This window comes from Ipomoea nil, unplaced genomic scaffold, assembly GCF_001879475.1.
Source record: "Ipomoea nil cultivar Tokyo-kokei standard unplaced genomic scaffold, Asagao_1.1 scaffold2480, whole genome shotgun sequence".
In the NCBI taxonomy this organism is placed as follows: domain Eukaryota; kingdom Viridiplantae; phylum Streptophyta; class Magnoliopsida; order Solanales; family Convolvulaceae; genus Ipomoea; species Ipomoea nil.
Window position 1 is genome coordinate 193,890 of NW_017618908.1, and position 20,423 is coordinate 214,312.

Sequence of the window (20,423 nt, forward strand, 5' to 3'; positions counted from 1 at the left end):
ATCTATCTCCTCTATCAAGTATCAAGTGCTCAACTTTCTATACAGAAGGATAGAGAATATATTGGCTTAAAGATGAAAAGAATATATGCATAGAAAACTAAAATGATACAACACTTATTGTTCTTACAATAAGAAGATGAAACAATATTACACAAAAATGTGGAGACATGGGTGCATGTATTAACCTAAGAATTGAAACTACTCTCATTTTGTATTGCATATGTATATCCTATGGGGGAAAAGATGAAATAGCCAACATATTCATCAATATATACAATCAATCTTCTTCTTCTTCTTTCAAGTTTTATTTCTTTAATAAACAAATTCACATCTGGATTTTTCTAAAGCAAAGGCGCCTGACTGCTTAGAGCGAGGCTCTTTTGTGCATTCTTACGGTTGCGTAGTTTCATCACGAGCTGCTGTCTTTCGCCCTCTACCTCTGCAAACTTGAGACTTATTTCCGAGTATCTCTGTTGCATTTCCTTCAACTCACCTTCCATTGACGTGTTCTTCTCCTTTAGTAATGCTACTTCATTCAATAATTTGTCTGTGTCTTTGGCACTAGAGACGGATGCTTTCATTTCTTCGTCTGATAAACTGCTAGAACTGTAGAAAATGCATAAAATATTGCTCAGAAGAACTCCAGAAGGTGAAATGCATGAGAACGAAATGATTCATAGAATAAAATTTCATTTTGTGACAAGTAGTTCAAGCACAACGTACCTCTTTACTTGTTCAGTAGTTCCAGAATTCACACTGAGGGCCTCTGTAGCTACCTGCATTGCACATTTAACTGTCAGCTAAATTGTCTGTCAAAAAATTAAATTTTAGAACATTGATTATTTGCAAACAAATTCAGAGTTTGAGATTAAAACTCTGGTACTAGGGAACAATATTAATTTCCTAAATACTGACCTTTGCAGATGGGAGTTTACAAGACCTTGCAGTATTCTGACTGAGTTCTTCAATTTTAGTCTGAAGATCTTTCTCCGTTTCCAAAAATGCATTACATGAGGTTTCAAGAGCATTTTCCTTGAGCGTGATCTGGTCCTGTTTGTCACCAGAAACAATTTTCAATATACCCGATAGCATATTTTAACTATTGAAATTTGTGAAGACTGTATATCAAATATGACGAACCATTCATTTAAACATAGATTTTGATCAAGATTGAAACATATAAAGTGAAACAAGAACGGGTGTAAATTTACCTCAAGCAACTTGATTTTCTCTTTTAGACTAGCCACAGTCTTCGCCCTGTTGTTTGCATCCTTGAGATTCATATCCAAACTACTTAATGCATCATCTTTCTTCTTTAGATCACCTTTCAAATGCAACATATGCTTCCTCAACCTCTCTTTCTCCAACTCATCTTCAAATAGAGAACTCCTCAATTCACTACATTCAATTCTAAGCACATCCATCTCCTCTTGGAGTTTCCGTACGAGTGTCTCCTTTTCTTTAAGAGACTCCTCTGCTTCTTTTTGCACTGAAGCTAGTCGATTTTCCAGCTCAGTTCTTTCACCATTGCCTTGTTCTAGCATCAATTCCATCTCCTTCATTGATTTCCTTGTGTTTTCCAACTCAGCTGTCAAACTTTCACACTTCTTTGCATACTCGGGGAGGACCTTCGTGTCTGCTACTAGCTTTTCAATCTCAGCTTTAAGCATTAACATTTGCTCGGAGAGGTTCTCAGTACACTTCTCTACGTTCTCAAGCTGCATGGATTCTTCATTAATTTCTGACCCCAACATCATAATTACTTGGTAGGGAAGTTCATGCAGCATTGCTTCATAGTGCTCTCTCACTGACTGGAGCTCCTCGGAAGATTTTTGAAGCATCTCTTCTAGATGCCTTTTCTGTAGACGAAGTTCATTTGCTTCAGTCAATGCTTTAGTAGCAATTTTCTCGTTAGCCTCAAATGATGATGCCATTTGGTGGGACAGCCTCTTAAATTCCATCTGAAGCCGCTCTGCAGTGTTAGCATTTTGCCACCGTGTCTTTCTCAACTCTTCTTCAGCACATATAGCTCTTTTCTCTTGTTCTACTTTAGCAAGGGTCAGAGCTTCCAGATCAGTTTCGAATCCTTGTGCTTGAATTTCCAGTTCTTCCTCCAAGCTCTTAGCATAAGCTTCAAGTTTAGTAATAGTGAGCAATGAATCTGAGAATTCCTTAGACTGCTTCTTTAGTTCATCCTCTAAGCCCTCTATCTGTGCTTCAAGTTTATTAATGGTGACCAGTGAATCTGAGAATTCCTTAGACTGCTTCTTTAGTTCGTCCTCTAAGCCATCTATCTGTCCTTCAAGTTCATTCACTGTGGCATACGAAGATGAACACTCATACTGCATTTTCAGCTGTTCTTGCAGCTGGCTTTGCTCCAATTTATAATGCATTTCATGGTTTTCCTGCTTCAGGATCTCATAGTCCAGCGCAAGCTGTTCCATCTGCATCTCCAACTCATCTTTATCTCTTCTGCAGATGTTAATTTCGCGTTGGATGTCCATGATCTTTTGCTCCAGCAAGAATACGTCTTTAGCATCACTGTGCCCTCTGACAAGCTGCTCCAGCGCCTTTTGCTCTTCATCTTCATGATCAGTAATGTTGTGTTTTGAGTTTGCAACTCGCAAGTTTACAGCATCATCACATATCATCGAAAGATTCATGATCTCCTTATTCTTCTGCTCCAACATTTCATCTAGGTCATGGACAGCAAGAATCAGCTCTGAATTTGACTCTTGAGTCTTCTGCAGTTGTATCTGAAGATTCGCATTAATTTCCTTCTGATAATTCAGTTCTTGTCTAAGTTCATCGACAATATCTTGAACATCCTTGCTGTCAGGACATAACTTCTTATCTTTATCTCTCTGAGAGGCTTTAAGTTTTTCACATTCTTCTTTGAGCTTGTCCCGTTCCTCTTTGAGGTTAACAGTTTCTCTCGAAAGATCTTGTGCTCTTTTGTTCTCCTTCACGATTTGCTTACGTAGAGTCTGAAGCTCCAACTCAGACAAATCTGCCTGTCTTGCCAAAGCAGTGAGCTCTGATCTAAGCTTTTCAACGACATCCGAATCATTTTCTGATGCTTCAAGAAGGGCTTCTGTAGGATTGTTTAACGAGCCATCTGTACTTACCTCAAGAACGGAACCTCCTAACCACTCCCATTGTGACTTTTGATGATCTTGAATTACTGGCACATCAGTAACTGGTCTCGGTGGCACCAAGCCATTATTCAGAGAAGATAAGGAGCTAACCCCGTTCTCATGAACATTACTCTTTTTCATTTCAACTTCTCGAGGTGTATCAAGCCCAAGGCTGCTTTCAGAACTCGACAAAGTAGTATCAGATTCACTAGATTCTGTTCGTCCATTCAATGTGGGAACATGAGAAACAGTCTTATTTAATGGAGTTTCCTGACAAAGGCAACGAGTTCTATGAGAAAAGGCGAATTAGAAAACAGTACAGCAAGCATTCTGCTACACGAAACGAGAACTTACATCAACAGAATTGGTTTTAAGACCTCCGTCGTCCATATCCACATTGCTAAATTGAGGCTTAAACGTCCTATCCTGAAGGTTAAGTTTTGCATGTTCACTTTCTACAATGGTACTGAATAAACAGAGAGAAGAAAAACGGGATTCAGGATTAAACACTCAAATCGAATTCCTAAAGAAACAGCAGCATCGAGATTTTGAAATTAACCAGCACCTCTGGACTGTAGAATCCTGAACCCTCTTTATCGATACCTAAATAAGAGCTCAATACCAAACCATTGATCAGATTATAACAAGCGAAGAAATGCATATAATTTCAGTGATTAGAAGGAGCAAGAAGAGGGATTTACATGCAATATGGCCCCGGATTTCGAATTTTTGAGGGGAAGGGACACATAGGAAACCTTGGTTGCCTCTGCATAACTCGAAAGATCAATGGAAGCCTCTCCAACAACTCCGGCTTTCAAGGACCCCTACAAAGTACATCCACCGGAGATTTAAACATCTAAAGTCACTCGAAAGGAAGCAAAGTATGTAAATGCAGACTTGAACAATTACACATACAGTTCCCACAACAAAGTTATAGATTCTCTCATGGATCTTCCCAGATTTTTGGTCTCTATTGAATTTCACTGTTTCATAAACTGCATTCTCCCAGTAACAGCTCCCATTGTGAACTACAGCCTTTTCTAATTTCAATGTTGGCTTCCCAACATCAGCTGGAACCACAGATATCATCAATGCATCCCCTGTTACCTGCGACACCATACCAATAACAATTGTTCTTTAATTCCATATTTGGGTTTGGTTACACAGATATTAATTATAGCAGGTGAACAAAAAAAAAAAAAAAAAAAAAGCAATCTTTTCAAGAAAATGTACACAAAGGCTAGGCTACAACCCCAGAAAAGACACAATTTCTGCAATTCAACGTTCATTTCCAAGAATGGGAGAAAAAAGCACACTGTTTCTTCTTTAATATTTTTCTACAAATTCAGTTAAAATATGGAAATTCAGAGGAGTTCCCTGAGGCAGTACCTGAGTTGCATAAAACTGCAGCTTGAACACAACCCTGATCTTGTTCTTTTCGCTCCGCCATCGCGCCGACTTAAACATTTTCAAATTCTTTTAGCTCTCAGATACACATTTTGTTCACCCAATCCCCCAACACTCACCGGAGCTTCCTCAGCGACTCACCGGAGCTCCAATGAGCGCCGGCGAAAGCTACCATTAACGTTAAAGATCACAGGTGCCCAGCAAAGATCAAAGATCAAAACTTTTCTCAAAATCGAAAATACCCAATATGAGTTTTAAAATCTAGACCACAATGAATCAGAAAAAGAGAGAGGGAGAGGGAGAGAGAGAAGTGTGGCACTGAGTTGACTGAGTGAGTAAAAACTCAGTAGAGAAAATGGAGTTCCTATTTTCAGAGGCTTTGCATTGAACAGTAATGAATTGAATTGGGTAAAGAGACGCAGATAAAGCAGATCTGAAGCGGTGATCTTCTGCCGTTTTCCAGTAGTCTTCTTCTTCTTCTCCTCCTCCTTCTCTGTCTCTCTCTAGTTCATTCCTACATTTCCCTCACTATATTTTCTGTATGCAATAGTATACTTTGAAAAAGAGAAGTCACCACCTTGTGAGTTGTGACAAGTACATCATATTTTAATTAATTAATTTTTTTTTGTCTTTTTTATTTAATTTCAACCAATATCATCAGTTTAAAAGAAAAAGAAAATAAGTGGCATGCCCTTTTTCTAAATTAGAAAAAGAAATTGTAGAAGAAGAAAATTGTGTACAGAAAAAAGTGTATGATATCACACCGCTAAAGTAATAACAATAATAAAAGATATGAAAGGTGGATGGAAGAAGCTTCCATTTCTTATTAGGTGAAAACTTTTAGGTGAAACATTATTGATTGTTTAATGTCAAATCCAATATAACATGAAGATATTTGTTAGGAGACTCCAATATATTTTGTGAGATGTAAATTTATGTGTTGATTAGCTAGCTAGTTACTGAGATTTGTTATTTAATTTGTATGTCTTTTGATAGTGTAATATGATTTGAGTAGATGAGTCAAAATACGTTATGTTGTAGAATTTTAATGATTAAATCGGATGGCAATAGTGAAAATATTTTTTTTTATAGATATTAGTCGAGTCTAATAGTTTCATAACTATTACAGATAAACTCATTTACATATACGAGTATGGAATCCTTAATTGAGACAAAGAGCTGAGCAGCATGTCAAATATTTACTATCGAAGTTAACATAACATACCTCAATTGAGTGTTCGGGTTGGTCGACGATCTAAGTGACAGGTGCTAATATGATAGCTAGCAATTGACAATGAATGTGACCTTTTTTAATTCACTAATGAGTAATGACGCTCGATCCCATTACTCGAAAATCTAACCTCAAATTTAAAACTAGGAAATCCAAGCACACTTATAGTACTTGGACTATAATGTTAGTAAATATGTCTTATAATTTCATCATCTTTTATCAATAAATCGAAGGGATTCACTTGTTGTTAACATCAAATTGTGTGAGCGTGATATTGTGACATTTGATATATGTTTTGTTTTGCTTCTTCTATGGTACCTACAAAAATATTTACAATGTGAATTGACAAGCACACCCCTAAGCAATTCTACTAATATTTTTATTCTAACACTAATTAAATCATGGGTCCGTTTGGGTAGGGTCAAATGTAAACAAAGCTACATATATTTAGATTTGGAATTATTTGTAGAATAATTGAATTCCATTTTTGTTATTTTCTTGGTGGGGTTTTAAATAAAGCTATATTAGTGACGTCATATGAGTATAATTTTTTTTAATTTATATTTCAATATAATATCATTTAACATTATTACTTTATCTAATTAATTCACATGAAAGTATAGGATTCCAATAATCGCTTCTACTAAAGCCCGAATCCATTATTTCACATTGAAAAAGATCACTCTATGCCACTAGACTATATTAACAGCAAAGTTTAATCATAATATTTTCGCTATTTATATGTGTAAGTAATTAGGACCGATATGACCTCAACATCACCATTTAGTTTTTGAAGGTAAAGTCAACTACGGCTTGAATTGGGTTTGGGTTGATTTTAATTATATTTTTTTCTTATATATATAGCAAAGCTGTTGACATGAAATCAAATGAGAACATAGAAGGGAATCTTGAATTGGCACATTATATTATTATTAATTATTTAGATCGAGGTGGCAGCTTGCAGTCAGCCGTGGCTAATACATACTAATTATAGAGTGACAAATAAATGAGATGAAAACAACCATTGAACCATTAAAAAGAAAAAAATGGTTGCATAGTATTACCAAACAAACTTCATCTTGTAGCCAAAAATAACAGCCATTGCCTCTTTCTTATAATACTTGCACAAACTTAGGTTGTCGTTTCTCATTTGTCATTTTTTTGGTTTTGGCTCCCACCCCACAGTATACCTACCGACACCCATATACAGTTATACATCCTTATTTACTACACAACTTTCACTCTATAATAAAATATCACTCCACAATTTATCTCTTGAAATATTCATAATTACAATGACTCACACTTTAAATTTTTTTCGACACCGAGTACAATAGTCATTTTTCGATTTGAGTTTTTATGCGGAACTATACTTTATAATTTATTCCTATTAAACTTTATCAAGTACTGAATAGTCTTCTTTAATTTCAGATAGTTATTTTTGAATTTAGCATGAATTTGAATGGTAGTGGCATATACTATGCATACTTGAAATTTAAGCTCCCTGGCCGGCCCCTTGGCCACTCAACTTACACATGTTTTTCATCATATCATGAGCATATATACACACCCACTTTGATAGATATGCACCGACTCCATCCTCACTATCTATTATTCACCGCACCATCAATTATATATATGATCACTATGCATTTTGGTATACACCTTTTTCTTAGTAAACATCTCATGGCCAATTGTTTTGATGGTGGCATTATATATATAGTAGAAGATAATGTAATGTCACATTTCCTGACTGGTCGGCCTACAGCTATTGGAGCAATATATAACACTTAATCTAACTAAAGTTTGACCTTTAATTTTTAACACATTAACTGATAAATACACATTTATTGTTTTTGTATCTATTCATAACGGTTAAATTCACACAAAAACTTAAGAATTGAAAATAAAACAAATTGAGTGTCATTTTCAAGCCCTCTTGATAATGGTGGTGGTGTAGCATGCAAATAATGCAATGATGATCCACTTCAAAACACATATGTATGTATATGCAACGTAACATGGTCGGACCACAAACAGCTCTTCAGTTGTCCACATTATTATTGCATACGAATATACGATATTGCATTCGTAAGCTATCTGTACTAACAACAATGTATGGATCGGAGTGGCTTTACTGTATGGCAATCACTTTATATATATGTAGGTGTCCACCTTCAATTCTCAACTTCTTGTAATTAAGAGACATAAAGCCTGTAGTAGATAGTACATCGATCTGCTACTACTATTTTATGAATCTAACTGAGAATGCATGTATATATGTATGTATATACCAAATCCAATAAATAATAATAATAATGCAATGGCAGTTAAGTTGCATGTTCAGGTGGGCTAGGCCTATGCAGTTTTAATGTGTAACCCTCCTCATTCATTGTCACTCCTTGAAGCAAGATATGAAGCAGCAGCTGGCATGCACCTACGAACAGTTTTTTTTTTTTTTTTTTTAAATAAAAAATCACTGCATATTAACTGCATTAATTTGTCATGCATTTGTATTGACAAGAATTAAACTCGTAACTTTCTAGTACGAGAATTATGTTCCAACTACTCAATTACAGACTCACAATCATCCCTTTCTAATTCTTGTGTTTTCAATCATTCAGAAGTAAGGAAAAAAAAAAAAAAAAAAACTAAGGTATGTTTTCAATTTAAAACATTTGATCTGAGCACTTGAAAATACAGAAAAATCATGATAGCTATTTCTAACCATCCAATCCCAAGTGGTCGAAAATACTAGTCATTACCAAAGTAGAAATTGATTCATGTCAAAATCATAAACCAATAAATTGGGCTCTTAATTAGTTAATGGTTTAGTATCAAAGAAGAACAATCAATCAATTATCAATATATATATATGATGTGAATGTGGTGTTACTTATAGTACAAGACAGCATTGGGTTTGGGGAAGGGCCTTCTTCTCCAACAAGAGAGATTTGACCCTTTGAAATCATCTGCCAAGCTAATTAATAAAGGAGAAGAAAGATGAACAACATTTTCCAATTCAAGTTTATTATTGATTAGACACCAGATGGTCCCCACCCTTCATCTCTCTTGTCACAAATACCTTTTAATCCACTATATATATGCGTCTTAATTTAAAAAGATGGACCAATAAGTAAGATATTTTACTTGAGTACTAATTTGACTGACGTGACTTTGTAACGTTCTAAAAAAAATTAAAAAAATTAAAGGGTAATCATTATTTTATTTGCATATTACATTAGTATTCGCATCTAGCAACATGAGATTAATTCAATGAAGTACGATTTGATCAAATCTTATTCAGGAACAACTCTTCTAAAAGTGTTGCTATGTACATATATATGAATTCGGACCATTAATCGTGTGCTTAAGAATGGAAGGGTTTCCACTTTAAAACTAGCACGAAATTAAATTAATTAAATTAAACGACTTAACGGATGGATGATGGTGAGGTGTTCCTATGGAGGGCTGTCACTTGCATGCACCAAATCTTACTAATAATGACAAATACTACTAATCTTGAAAATGGCTGGAAATTAGAAAAAGGAGAAACAGAAGACTATTCCCCCACTTAAGAAACATCCAAACAATCCTTAATTAATTTCCACTACATATAACAAATTAGAAAAACAAAACCACACAGTACACACAGCGTAACATAATCATAAGACAATGCAGTCCAATCAGTAATACGATGTATTATTGTATGCATTAATTAAGACAATTATTCACAATTAGCTGTGCGGATAATTAGGTGATTTAATCCACTTTTGCTCACGAGGGGATGATTGCTTTAATGTTTCGAATAAGTACTGTTAACTACTTTTGTTTTTATCTTTTTGTGTCACATGATGGCAACGCCATTATCGAATTGAAATGCCGCCATTAAAGTGCAGTGTGATTATGTGACTTGTAGAAGAGGATACCAAAAGAAGATGAAAGGATTGACACGTCGTGATTAAACAGAAAAAAGTGAAACCCAGAAATTAATTAATATAATAATGGTCAAGGAAAAGTGCTTGCTCTCAAAATAAAAAGCAGTAGATGATGAAATTATGTATGTACTATACGTACTTATAGTATATATACACACAACATTGAAGAAGCCATTGGGAGTTGAAAAATTAAATTGGGTAAGATAATGAATTGAATGATAGCTGCGCTAGATGAATTAATATATGAATGTCTTCCATAGCTACTGCATGCATGCATTAAAACCCTAATAAAAGATATGCATGCAGCGTGACCAGATCGATTATAACAATAGCTACAAAGTACAGTACAGGATAGTAATTTAAACCTCAAGACAGGACAATCTCAGCTAAGTTAATCACAGTGTTGACTTGGTAACCACAACGTTACAAGTTCAATTCCTAACGAGAGCCCCCTATTAGTCTTCTTGGTTTGAGCCTGTCAATTATAAATTTACCTTGTCTACACCCTCAAATAGTGACTGTAAGTTTTCCTCGTCACTCAAAAAAACACACCTCAAGACAAAATATTAAAACATAACAAATGGGCTATGTCTATATTTTGTCGGCCCAAGTTCTCTTCTGCTTGTGTAATTCAAAGAGGGCCATCCAGTTTCAATTTCTGGGAGTTGAGCCTAAATATTCATAAACTGTCATAATAAAGGACGGAAGATGTCCATTGAAATACTTTCTTAATGCTAAAGAATTGATGAGAAAATCAAAAGATGTTGATTCAAATGGAAGGTTACATTAGACAGAAGGATTAATTCTATGGTTTTTATCTTCAAAATCAACAATAAAAAAAAAGTTACTTAAATAACTTGTCTTTTCTTTTTATTTCATGATTACAGCTCATTGCCATTGTTGTCTCTATGGAAACTCTATCAATTTGATTCATCTCATAATGACACAAAACAAAGCACTAATAACTAATATACTTTCCTATGTTGTTCCCCTTTTAATTTACTATATACTCTTTTCTTGTTTTCTTGAAGATCTACTGGCCTCTGCAACCATATTCCTGTAGAAAGGTTTGTATTGATAATTTGATATACATAAACATGGGAGAAGAAGAGGAAAATCCTCCAGCCCATCATTCACCTGAGAAGAAGAATGAGAGAGCTCTATCCCTTGTGCCACTTCCTCCTGCCTCACAAAGTATATATTTTCTCTCTTCTTTTCCTTTCTATATATTTCTTGGGGAAAAACAAATAAATGCATCTGTCTTCTTTTCTACATTTGAAAGGAAAAGAACAAGGAAATCAGAATTTTGTTTTCATTTTTAGCCTTCTCTTTTATGGTTTGAAATTTTAACTGTCTGAATCTTGATTGGTGAGACAGATGGTGCAGGGAGTGCCAAGGACAGAGGTGATTTATTAGTTTGTTAATAACTTTTGGGCTGCCTTAATTATCTTGATTTTGTTTTTAATTTTACTCTTATACAATAATAGATGGTGCCCTGGCTAGAGTGGAATTGGAGAAAAGATTGGCTTTGATCAAAGCATGGGAAGAGAATGAAAAAACTGTAGCTGACAACAAGTTAGTATGATTTTTCCTTGTTTTCTTTGGTACCTTTGACTTGTCTCTCTAATATATAGGATGACATACCCACTCAGGGCACACAAAAAGCTGACTGCAATTAGATCATGGGAAAACATTAACAAGGCGACTATGGATGCTCAACTAAGGCAGATTGAGGTAAATTGTTAATATAAATTTTGGAATATTTTAAAGTGTCTTTGCTCGGGCTGTGTTGGTACAGTTAAGGAATTATTGTGTTTGATTTTCTTCTCCTTAGTGTAATATCTATGTGTTTACGTACGTTTAACACAATGCAAACAGGAAAATATTGAGAAGAAGAAGGCTGAACATAGAGCAAAAATGAAGAACAAAGAAGCTGAAATTCACAAGGTGGCAGATGAGAAGAGGGCAGTAGTTGAAGCACAACGAAAGGAAGAGATCCTCAAGGCTGAGGACATGGCTGCAAAATTCAGATCAAGCGGCTACACTCCCAAGAGGTTTTTGGGGTGGTTTGGCTGCTAATTTCTTTTGTGGGGAGCTTAGGGCAGGGAGAATAGCTCATCATGTATATTATAACAATCAATAATAAAAGCATATATATATATATATATATTTCAATAAAATCACATAAATAAATTGGGATCTCAACTTCATTCTTAACAGACTGAAAAAGGTTACAAAAGCTAGGCAGGGAAGAGAAAGACCATATATAATATGTAATTGTCCATTCTATCTACTCAAGTACTTACAGCTCATAAATGTAACAAGTCACTACTCACCCGGGCATCAACGTTAGCATCATATCCCTGCTACAAATTAAGCTGCAGCTTCCAATATATCTTGATCCACGGAGTAAGTAGCCATTGCCTCCAATAAGTGCAGAAATTGCCTACAAGTAAAACAAGGTGAAGTACCGTCAACTTGATGAGAAGATTTACAACTCCATCCCCACCCCGATCCATATCCATCCATGAGAAATCGTGGGATAGGAGGAGAGAAATCCACCTCTCGGTACTAAAACCACAGTGAATTATCATCATAAACTCTATTATAGCTTGAGCATCATCAAGCAGCTTGCATTTCATTTAGCCAGTGGCAGCGGTGCAAGAAATATACCAGATGCCTGTCTCACTTACACATAGTTGGTTTTACTTTAGTTGGCTTATTACTGACAGTAAATAGCTTGATCTATATGGGGCGGAATTGGTTTAATTTCAGTCCCAAGTTCTTGCTCAATTTTATACCTGTCCATACGAGAAGTATGAAAAAGGAATGATTAGCACATTATTAGTCTTAGGACTGCCAGTGTATATGATGTCATCTAAAACATATTAACAATATACTAAATACATACAAATTGAACCGGTCTTCATAGGTGATCAAATTTACAGCCAATCCAAGATGCCCAAATCTTCCTGAACGGCCCACCTGATCATAGAAAGTCAATGGTCAAATGGAAAAGAAAGTTTGTCTGTCCTTGAAAGTGAATTAAAAATCAAGGATATAATAGTAAACTACAAATCCTGCAAGGATGAATTTAATATACCCTGTGCAGATAAGTTTCTGAGTTCTTAGGAAAGTCAAAATTAATCACAACATTGACAGCTTGAATGTCTATTCCTCTTGTGAATAAATCTGCAAATAAAAAATAGCTTTGAGATTCAAGTATCACCTATGCAACTAGGCACATATTTCCATATAGAGAAGCACAGGAAAAGGCATACCAGTACAAACAAGATTCCTGCAGGAACCATTGCGGAAGTCATGAAAGACTTTGTTCCGATGATCTTGCAGCATCTTTGCATGGATATAGAAGCAGGAATAGCCAAGATCAGTGATTTTCTTTGCAAGCAGTTCCACTCGGTGCACAGAGTTGCAAAAAATAATTGATTGGTTGATTTGCAGCTGCAGAGGGAAATATGTTATGCATAAGAGTATTAGACCCACAAAAATGGATTGAGAGGTCATATGTGAGATAAAGATCGAACCATAGAGAAAAGGGTATTGAGACAGTGGACCTTCTGCCGCTCTTCTACAAAGGCATAAAATTGTGTTATACCTTTGAGTGTAAGCTCATCCATTAGATTAATAATATAAGGCTTTTGCAGATATCTGTCTTTGAAATCCTTGACAGTCACTGGAAATGTAGCTGAAAACATCAAAATTTGTCGATGTCGAGGTAGGAACATAATTAGTTGCTCCACAGAAGGTTGAAACTCGGGGGATAAAAGTTTATCAGCCTGGAAGACAAATTCATTCCGGTTAACTTTACTACCTTTGCCTACTATCCATGACTGGGAGAAAAGATAGACCTACCTAGCAACATATTCAACGTGGACATTCCTAAATTTTAGACAGATTATTATAGAGAAGGGTCAATTACATTCAATAAACCAATGTTTTTTGAAACAGAAAAATAAACTGCAACCTCTGATCATTGTAATATTCTATTTATGCCAGATCCATTATACTAATTGTTTTCTATTGACATTTTAGTCTGACAAACAAGCTAAAACTAGGGGGAAGGAGATAGAAACACATGTTATCTAAACATTGTATGCCCATTTTTGGAAGAACTAACCAGAACATAAAATAATTTGCTTCCTGGAATACCTCATCCATAGCAATCATTGCACAGTCCTTCAAAATGCATACACCCCTTTTGGCAAGATCGAGTATTCTTCCAGGAGTTCCAACAAGTAAATGGACAGGTTGATACAAACGCATGATATCATCTTTCAAACTTGTTCCTCCTGTACTGACCATTACCTGTATCTTCAAGTGCTTGCCTAATTCCTTACAAACCTGAGATGTCTGAAGTGCTAACTCTCTTGTTGGGACAAGTATAACCACTGCATTATCAAACATTAAAAATAGGATTAGAATGTCAAATATATGGCTGTACGGGTGAAAACACGAGTGCAAGAGATTAAATATGAAGAAAACTCAAATCTTATATGTTGCATGCACTATCAAGTCATGAATTAACTTTATTAAGGAAAGACTCAAACTTTTAAAGCACCACTGCAATCAAAGAGCAAAACGTTTAATGGGGAAACAGAAGGGCTCAACATCCCCCTATTACATCATTGAAAGTTAGTTACTTGTAGAAATAAAAACCTTGAATGACATTGTTGTCTGGATCAATTTTTTCCAGTGCAGGAATACAGAAGGAAGCTGTTTTGCCAGTTCCATTTTTAGCTCTAGCAAGAATATCACTCCCAGTGAGTGCAATAGGTATACTCTCCTCCTGGATGGGAGAAGGCCTTTCAAATCCCTTCTCATAAATCCCCATGAGTAGCTCACGCTTCAAGAAGTAATCTTCAAACTCATTTCCTTTGGTTGCAGTCACATCCTGAAATAAAATCAGAGATGCTATGTCGCCTATGTCAAAAAGAAATGGCCTGTAAATATTATGTTCATATTTCAACAAACCTCAGTCCTATACCGAGTGTCAGGCGGTGGAATATTTAGGCGAGCCTTCCAAACATTAGAGCTGAGTTAACCAAGAAAAATGGGTGAGAATCAAATCAAAATCACAGTTTAATAATAGCTAAGACCCTTTAAACCACAAATAAAAATTATAGATAACCAACTAATTAGTCGCTATGACGATTGGAGTTATTAAAAATAGAAAGAAAAAAAAAATGGGAGCAATTAGCGAAAATGCACCTCGAATCAATCCCGTCGGAGTGGATAGTTTTCCTAACCTCATTGTAACTTGACTCCGGCGGAGCTCCACTAGCGTTCCGGCGCAACCATTGCTGCTGTTGTTGGTGCGGCTCATTCTGCAAGCTCCGTTTACCATACTGCTGAGGCTGAGAAGGGTAGTGCTGCTGCCCATACTGGTAATAAGGGTTCCTACCCTGACGGTAACCGCCGCGGGAATTATGGTTGGATTGAAAGCCACCCCCGCCGTAACCGTCGCCTCCTCCGTTCCCAGTCCCCGGCGAATACCTCCGTCGCGCGTTCATCGAGCACAATTCTCTCTAAATGCTTCCCGCGATCCAAAACAATGCACAGATTGTACCGGCACTCTCAGTTTACGCCGATCATTAAAATTTAAGGACTAAAATTTAATTTTTGAAATGAAATGTGGTGATTTTTTTAGAACTGCGAGAATGCGAGGCTCTAAATCGGAAAAATAAAATAAACCGTACAATAGCACGCCCCACGCATGGTACATTTACACTAAAAACCAAAAGTAAAAATATTCATTAGAATCAATCAATTTTTTTTAGATGGTGTTGGTGTATATAAATTCTATATAATTCATATTACATTGTAATAGAATTAGTAGTATTAAAAAAAAAAAAAAAAACTCTACATAATCTCAACATATATAAATTAGTGGATTAATGTTAAAAATCATTGATGATTTAAATAAGATAAGAGAGTAAAGATAATGAATAAATAGAGCCGTAACCATTCAAAGTGACCCGTATGGACAGCTCAACGGGTCATAGAGGTAAAAGTTGAAAAGAATGATCAGGGATCGAGTCTCACCAGCGACAGTGCGGGAGCAACCTCTAAAAGTGAGGGCCTCCTTGTACACAGTAAGCAAAGGTCTAGCCTTTGCGGTGTGATGGTTCATGTTCAGTCGAGTTACCTAAGTGAGGGGGCTCCTTGTACACAGTAAGCAAAGGTCTAACCTTTGTGGTGTGGTGGTTCATGTTCAGTCGAGTTACCTTCTAGGATTAGCTTAGGCTAATAATACACATACGCATGTCGCCGTGTGCATAGACAATTTGCCATCGTAATTGATGTTTGTTAACGAGAATATAAATGGGGGTGTTTGGTAAATAGCTGTTAGCAGGTTTGACTAGATAATAGCATTAGATGGTTAGTTGTAGAAAGATGTTTGGTAAATTAGTTGTTAGCTGATAATTGATTACACGCAAAATGAATTTTAATGATATAATTTATTTGCTCAAAAAGCTGCTTGAAAAAGCTAATTTGAACAACTTTTAAATTTTAGCGTTTTGAAGCAATAAACTGTTACAAAAAACTGATTAACCAAACACTCATATTGGTCGTTTAACCAAATCAAACAGTTAATAGTGATCAAACAAGCCAACAAATATAATTTAGTTGTTACAAAATATTTAATAATATATATACGTATGTCGTCGTGCATATACAACTTTCTATCATAATTGGTGCTTGTCAATGAGAATATAAGGTCATTTTAACAACTTCCACACATCTTAAATATAGTAAAGCTAAGTTAGTCGGGATCAAGACTTTCTAGTGACAGATCAGAGTGGTAAGACTCGGACATCCACCTCGATCACATTGTTATTATAATATAATATTAACTTTGTTTACTTGTGATTTGGTATGAACCAAATTTATTTTCATGATGAGTAACTTAAGCACGCATATGAAATAACTATTTTGATTTAGAGAAAAGTACGTTGATACTAGTTCTTTGAAAATATTTTATAAGTGAAATATGCATTGTTAGTATAATTAGTAAATAACTATAAAGATGTATATAAAAATGAAATTTGGTCGGAAACTTTAGGAGAAAAAAACATGAAATTTATCCGGCCTTTGGACAAATGAAAATGGTATGGTGTATCATATATATGATATAACCCGGTCAATAAATAATTTGGTCAAAAGTAAAAGAGTGATGAGATGATAATAGCATTACACGTGTTTGAGTGTCTTAGGAGATTATGTGTGTTTTTGATGGATCCTAAATAAGTGGCAGAAGCATGCATCTCCACACATCAATTCCAATGTTGTCCATTTTCACCCTCCTCTAACCTAGCTACTCACATAACTAACCCAACCACCTTAATTACATTATTCTTCATTCCTCGATCAGCTCCTCCCGGCCTGTAGCTTTTCAATCTGTAATATTATTGGAACTCCGATCCGATCCGGCGGCCACTGTACTTAATTCCATCTCATCTGTCCCATTACCGCCCATCATATCATATGTGGATTGGATGGTAATAAGAGGGTTTCAACCGTGCTAAACCACACCCCCACCCCCCAAAAAACATTTATATATACATATAATAATATATATAAAATGGCGTCGTTCAATGGCGGAACACAATCAAAATGCAAGGTCTGTGATAAGAATGTTTACGCGGCAGAGATGATAGCTGCTCGTGGCGAAACTTATCACAATACTTGTTTCAGATGCCGCCAGTGCAATGGCCGACTCGCGGTATATATATATATATATATATATATATATATATATTAATTTAGTATATATTTACGTATATTTTTGTAATTGAAATTTTATTTATTATATTAATGGGCGGATGAAATTAATTATTGATCGAATTGAAGCTGAGCAACTACTCCACCATGGATGGAGCTTTATACTGCAACCCACATTTCGAGCAGATGTTTAAGGAAAAAGGAGTCACCGTCACAAGATCACAGTCACGTACGTCGTTAATTAACTTCCGTCATTTCCATCATTTAAGGTTACATTATAATCATGTTTACATTTTCTTCTGATGATTCCATTTTATTGTTTGATCATCAACAGTTGGAAAACAGGGCGGCGAACAGCTGGTACATACATACATACAATAATAATCTTTCATGCATATATATATATATATATATATTCATTCCTTTAATTAGTTACGGCTAAAAATTAAAAGTGTTCTGTTCTTTAATGACAGACAAAAACTCAAAGCAAGCTGTCGGGTATGTTCTCCGGCACCCAAGAAAAGTGCGCCGCCTGTAAGAAGACGGTGTACCCATTGGAGAAGGTGACGGTGGACGGGGAGTTTTACCACAAGTCATGCTTCAAGTGCTCGCATGGAGGCTGCATACTCACCACCTCAAACTACGCCGCCTTGGATGGACTCCTTTACTGCAAACCCCACTTCTCTCAGCTCTTCAAGGAGAAAGGCTCTTATAATAATCTTCGCAAGAGTAATTCCCTCAAGGCTAACGAAGATCTCTCCGCCGTCCTCCCCGCCGCAGACGACGCCGCCTCCGCTGCTGCATCCGACCCCCCAGCTGCACAGCAGGAGGAGTAGTATATATATATCATATATACATCCATGCATGCATGGCCTGGATGCATGATCCCATCCCCACCACCTCGATCGATCTTATCACCTCAGCTCAGCTCCAAATATTATAAATTAAATAATAAATTCTATTCGATCTAGTTTAATTTTGGAATATTTTGCATTAAAAAAAAATAGTAGTAAGAATAATTTATTGGAATATTTTTTCCCCTCTCTATATGTTTTCATTTTATGTTTTGTAATAGCTAGGACAATAAAACTTTGAGCATCGTGAATGAAATATTACAATTTTGCATTTCATTTTTTAATTTAAATTGCCTGAACACGCATTAAATTGCACTTAACCGTTCATCGTATTTTATTTTCTTTACATTTTTTTTAATTTTATTCAGAAAAATAAAGGGGAAAAAAAAAGCACATATATATAATTCTCATATATATATTTGTAAGGCAATAATTGATATGATCCACAAGTCATTGAACATAAATTCTCACTAGTTGGTAATCAACAATATTGAAAAATATTTTTGTGAGTCTTAAAAGTGGTGAAACAATGGTACGGTTTAATTAACCTCACATTATCAATCAAAAACTCTCGATTTTTAAACACTTATATGAGTGATAAAAATATATTCATGTAATGAATTGGGATTATTTTAACTGCTTTTCAGCATAAATAAATAATTGATGAGTGGAAATAAGTAAAACAAGGTTCCCTCACAGTACGTTTATCATGTAAGCCGCATGTTTTACCTATCCATGGTCCACCGCATTACGTTACAGCAATATAATAATGGTTACGTTACATTATTCTCTTACTGAGATATTGTTTTTTTTTTTTTTTTCCGTATTGGAAAAATAGTAATTAATTAATCAACATAACTAGAGGGTTTAATTTGATAAATGGCGATTAGCTGTTAGCTGATTGAGTTAATTGTATGGTATAACTATTTAATAACATTAGCTGATTGTAAAAGTGTATTTGGTAAATTAGTTGTTAATTAGCTTATAGCTGTTTGATATAATTTTTTTTCTCAAAAAGCTTTTTAAATTTTAGCATTTTAGAATTATATACAAAAAACTAATTAACCAAGCACCTATATTAATTTTTTAATCAAGTCAAATAACTAATAGTGATTAAATAAATCGAAATTAATTTATTATAGACTAACTATTTTAACAAACCGGGCCAATAAGTATAATAATGTCAACAGAGATCTACCTTTTCATCTGCTATAGTGGTGAATAAATATTATATATTACTTTACTGTACTATATATATTTCTATATTAGTGGTGTTGGGTTATATGAAATTAATTGAATAATTCCAACAATAAAACATTAAATAATTCAAGTTTTTTTTTTTTTTTTGAAAACCTTAAATATTCGAAGTTAATTTCAACCGCTAACGAGTATTTTCTTATTAAATAAGTTAAATTTAACTCTTTTTTTTTTTGAATGTGACTGGCTCTATTACATTGTAGTATAGAAACTCGGGTACCATTAGACCATATAGTCTTGGTAAGTTAAATTTAACTCAAGTCATTGTATAATTATTATTTTTTGGAATACAAAAAATAGGAAGATCCATGCCGAGACACAAAAACACAATTAGCCTACGTCGTTTCACAAACGAGACACGAACTCACATCCCCAACTAATCATTACGGACTAAGATGTCGCATCCAGGGGGAGAATCAACAGACATTCTGTCCGCCCTACTATTGTAAAAAAATCAGCAACAAAATTTTGTTCACGAAAAACATGCACCAAAAAATTACAACCATCTTCTCCTAGGCATCATATAATTAATCGAGTTAAATCTAAATAATTTAGGTAGGCACAACATGAAATGTTACTAAATTTTGGTCACACGATTTTAGAATTTTCATTTTGTACGAAATGAAATATCAATGATGGGAACGTTAATCATACTACTATACAAATGTGCGACTTGTGTAGTTTGGGACTTTTTGACATGACATCAACTTGAATATATAGCATTAAATGGTGAAATATATAACCAAAGACGTTGTGGTCCATTGGTATCAATTCAGTTACTCTTCTATATAAGAGGTAGTGAGTTTGACCGCATCGATAGAGGCGATTATGGTAACATCTGTTCTCGAAACATTCA

General features: G+C 35.1%; 4 protein-coding genes across 7 annotated transcripts; 2 read left to right on the forward strand and 2 right to left on the reverse strand.

Annotated features, from left to right (window-relative positions):
* Nucleotides 1–73: 73 nt before the first annotated feature.
* LOC109152816 (flagellar attachment zone protein 1-like) lies at nucleotides 74–5,095 on the reverse strand. The gene is made up of 9 exons (XM_019300472.1): nucleotides 4,527–5,095; nucleotides 4,053–4,244; nucleotides 3,839–3,961; nucleotides 3,703–3,740; nucleotides 3,492–3,603; nucleotides 1,212–3,407; nucleotides 916–1,050; nucleotides 724–776; nucleotides 74–606 (listed from the first exon to the last, which is right to left on the reverse strand). The coding sequence occupies exons 1-9, from the start codon at nucleotides 4,602–4,604 to the stop codon at nucleotides 342–344; spliced, it is 3,192 nt and encodes a 1,063-aa protein (XP_019156017.1). The 5' UTR covers nucleotides 4,605–5,095; the 3' UTR covers nucleotides 74–341.
* Nucleotides 5,096–10,611: 5,516 nt separating this feature from the next.
* On the forward strand, nucleotides 10,612–11,792 carry LOC109152826 (remorin-like). Of its 2 annotated transcripts, XM_019300485.1 has the most exons (3): nucleotides 10,612–11,117; nucleotides 11,201–11,447; nucleotides 11,592–11,792. In XM_019300485.1, the coding sequence occupies exons 2-3, from the start codon at nucleotides 11,349–11,351 to the stop codon at nucleotides 11,790–11,792; spliced, it is 300 nt and encodes a 99-aa protein (XP_019156030.1). In that variant the 5' UTR covers nucleotides 10,612–11,117; nucleotides 11,201–11,348. The 2 variants fall into 2 exon arrangements, with proteins under 2 accessions (XP_019156030.1, XP_019156029.1); XM_019300484.1 differs by having other exon boundaries at nucleotides 10,612–11,447.
* Nucleotides 11,793–11,878: 86 nt separating this feature from the next.
* LOC109152817 (DEAD-box ATP-dependent RNA helicase 8-like) lies at nucleotides 11,879–15,364 on the reverse strand. Of its 3 annotated transcripts, none has more exons than XR_002049421.1 (10): nucleotides 14,943–15,364; nucleotides 14,706–14,766; nucleotides 14,391–14,625; nucleotides 13,884–14,122; nucleotides 13,259–13,510; nucleotides 12,995–13,175; nucleotides 12,817–12,905; nucleotides 12,625–12,698; nucleotides 12,276–12,514; nucleotides 11,879–12,159 (listed from the first exon to the last, which is right to left on the reverse strand). XR_002049421.1 is itself a non-coding variant. In XM_019300474.1 (10 exons), exons 1-9 carry the CDS (start codon nucleotides 15,242–15,244, stop codon nucleotides 12,436–12,438), a joined length of 1,512 nt encoding a protein of 503 aa, XP_019156019.1. In that variant the 5' UTR covers nucleotides 15,245–15,364; the 3' UTR covers nucleotides 11,879–12,159; nucleotides 12,407–12,435. The 3 variants fall into 3 exon arrangements, 2 of the variants coding, with proteins under 2 accessions (XP_019156019.1, XP_019156018.1); XM_019300474.1 differs by having other exon boundaries at nucleotides 12,407–12,514; XM_019300473.1 differs by having other exon boundaries at nucleotides 11,879–12,514.
* A 1,716-nt stretch (nucleotides 15,365–17,080) lies between these two features.
* On the forward strand, nucleotides 17,081–18,581 carry LOC109152824 (LIM domain-containing protein WLIM2b-like). Its single transcript, XM_019300482.1, has 4 exons — nucleotides 17,081–17,457; nucleotides 17,586–17,685; nucleotides 17,791–17,816; nucleotides 17,930–18,581. The coding sequence occupies exons 1-4, from the start codon at nucleotides 17,317–17,319 to the stop codon at nucleotides 18,290–18,292; spliced, it is 630 nt and encodes a 209-aa protein (XP_019156027.1). The 5' UTR covers nucleotides 17,081–17,316; the 3' UTR covers nucleotides 18,293–18,581.
* The last annotated feature ends 1,842 nt before the right edge of the window (nucleotides 18,582–20,423 follow it).

Bases quoted from the DNA above. Each gene is read 5' to 3' on its own strand.
- LOC109152826 (XM_019300484.1), top strand. From the start codon at position 11,349: ATGACATACCCACTCAGGGCACACAAAAAGCTGACTGCAATTAGATCA. The intron at 11,448-11,591 runs GTAAATTGTTAA...CAATGCAAACAG, and splicing joins CTCAACTAAGGCAGATTGAG to GAAAATATTGAGAAGAAGAA.
- LOC109152817 (XM_019300474.1), bottom strand. From the start codon at position 15,244: ATGAACGCGCGACGGAGGTATTCGCCGGGGACTGGGAACGGAGGAGGC. The intron at 14,767-14,942 runs GTGCATTTTCGC...TGGTTAACTCAG, and splicing joins TCCGACGGGATTGATTCGAG to CTCTAATGTTTGGAAGGCTC. The intron at 14,123-14,390 runs GTTTTTATTTCT...TTGATAATGCAG, and splicing joins AGACAACAATGTCATTCAAG to TGGTTATACTTGTCCCAACA.
- LOC109152816 (XM_019300472.1), bottom strand. From the start codon at position 4,604: ATGTTTAAGTCGGCGCGATGGCGGAGCGAAAAGAACAAGATCAGGGTT. The intron at 4,245-4,526 runs GTACTGCCTCAG...ATGGTGTCGCAG, and splicing joins TGCAGTTTTATGCAACTCAG to GTAACAGGGGATGCATTGAT. The intron at 3,741-3,838 runs GTAAATCCCTCT...GCTCTTATTTAG, and splicing joins AATCCGGGGCCATATTGCAT to GTATCGATAAAGAGGGTTCA.
- LOC109152824 (XM_019300482.1), top strand. From the start codon at position 17,317: ATGGCGTCGTTCAATGGCGGAACACAATCAAAATGCAAGGTCTGTGAT. The intron at 17,458-17,585 runs GTATATATATAT...ATCGAATTGAAG, and splicing joins AGTGCAATGGCCGACTCGCG to CTGAGCAACTACTCCACCAT. The intron at 17,686-17,790 runs GTACGTCGTTAA...GATCATCAACAG, and splicing joins CGTCACAAGATCACAGTCAC to TTGGAAAACAGGGCGGCGAA.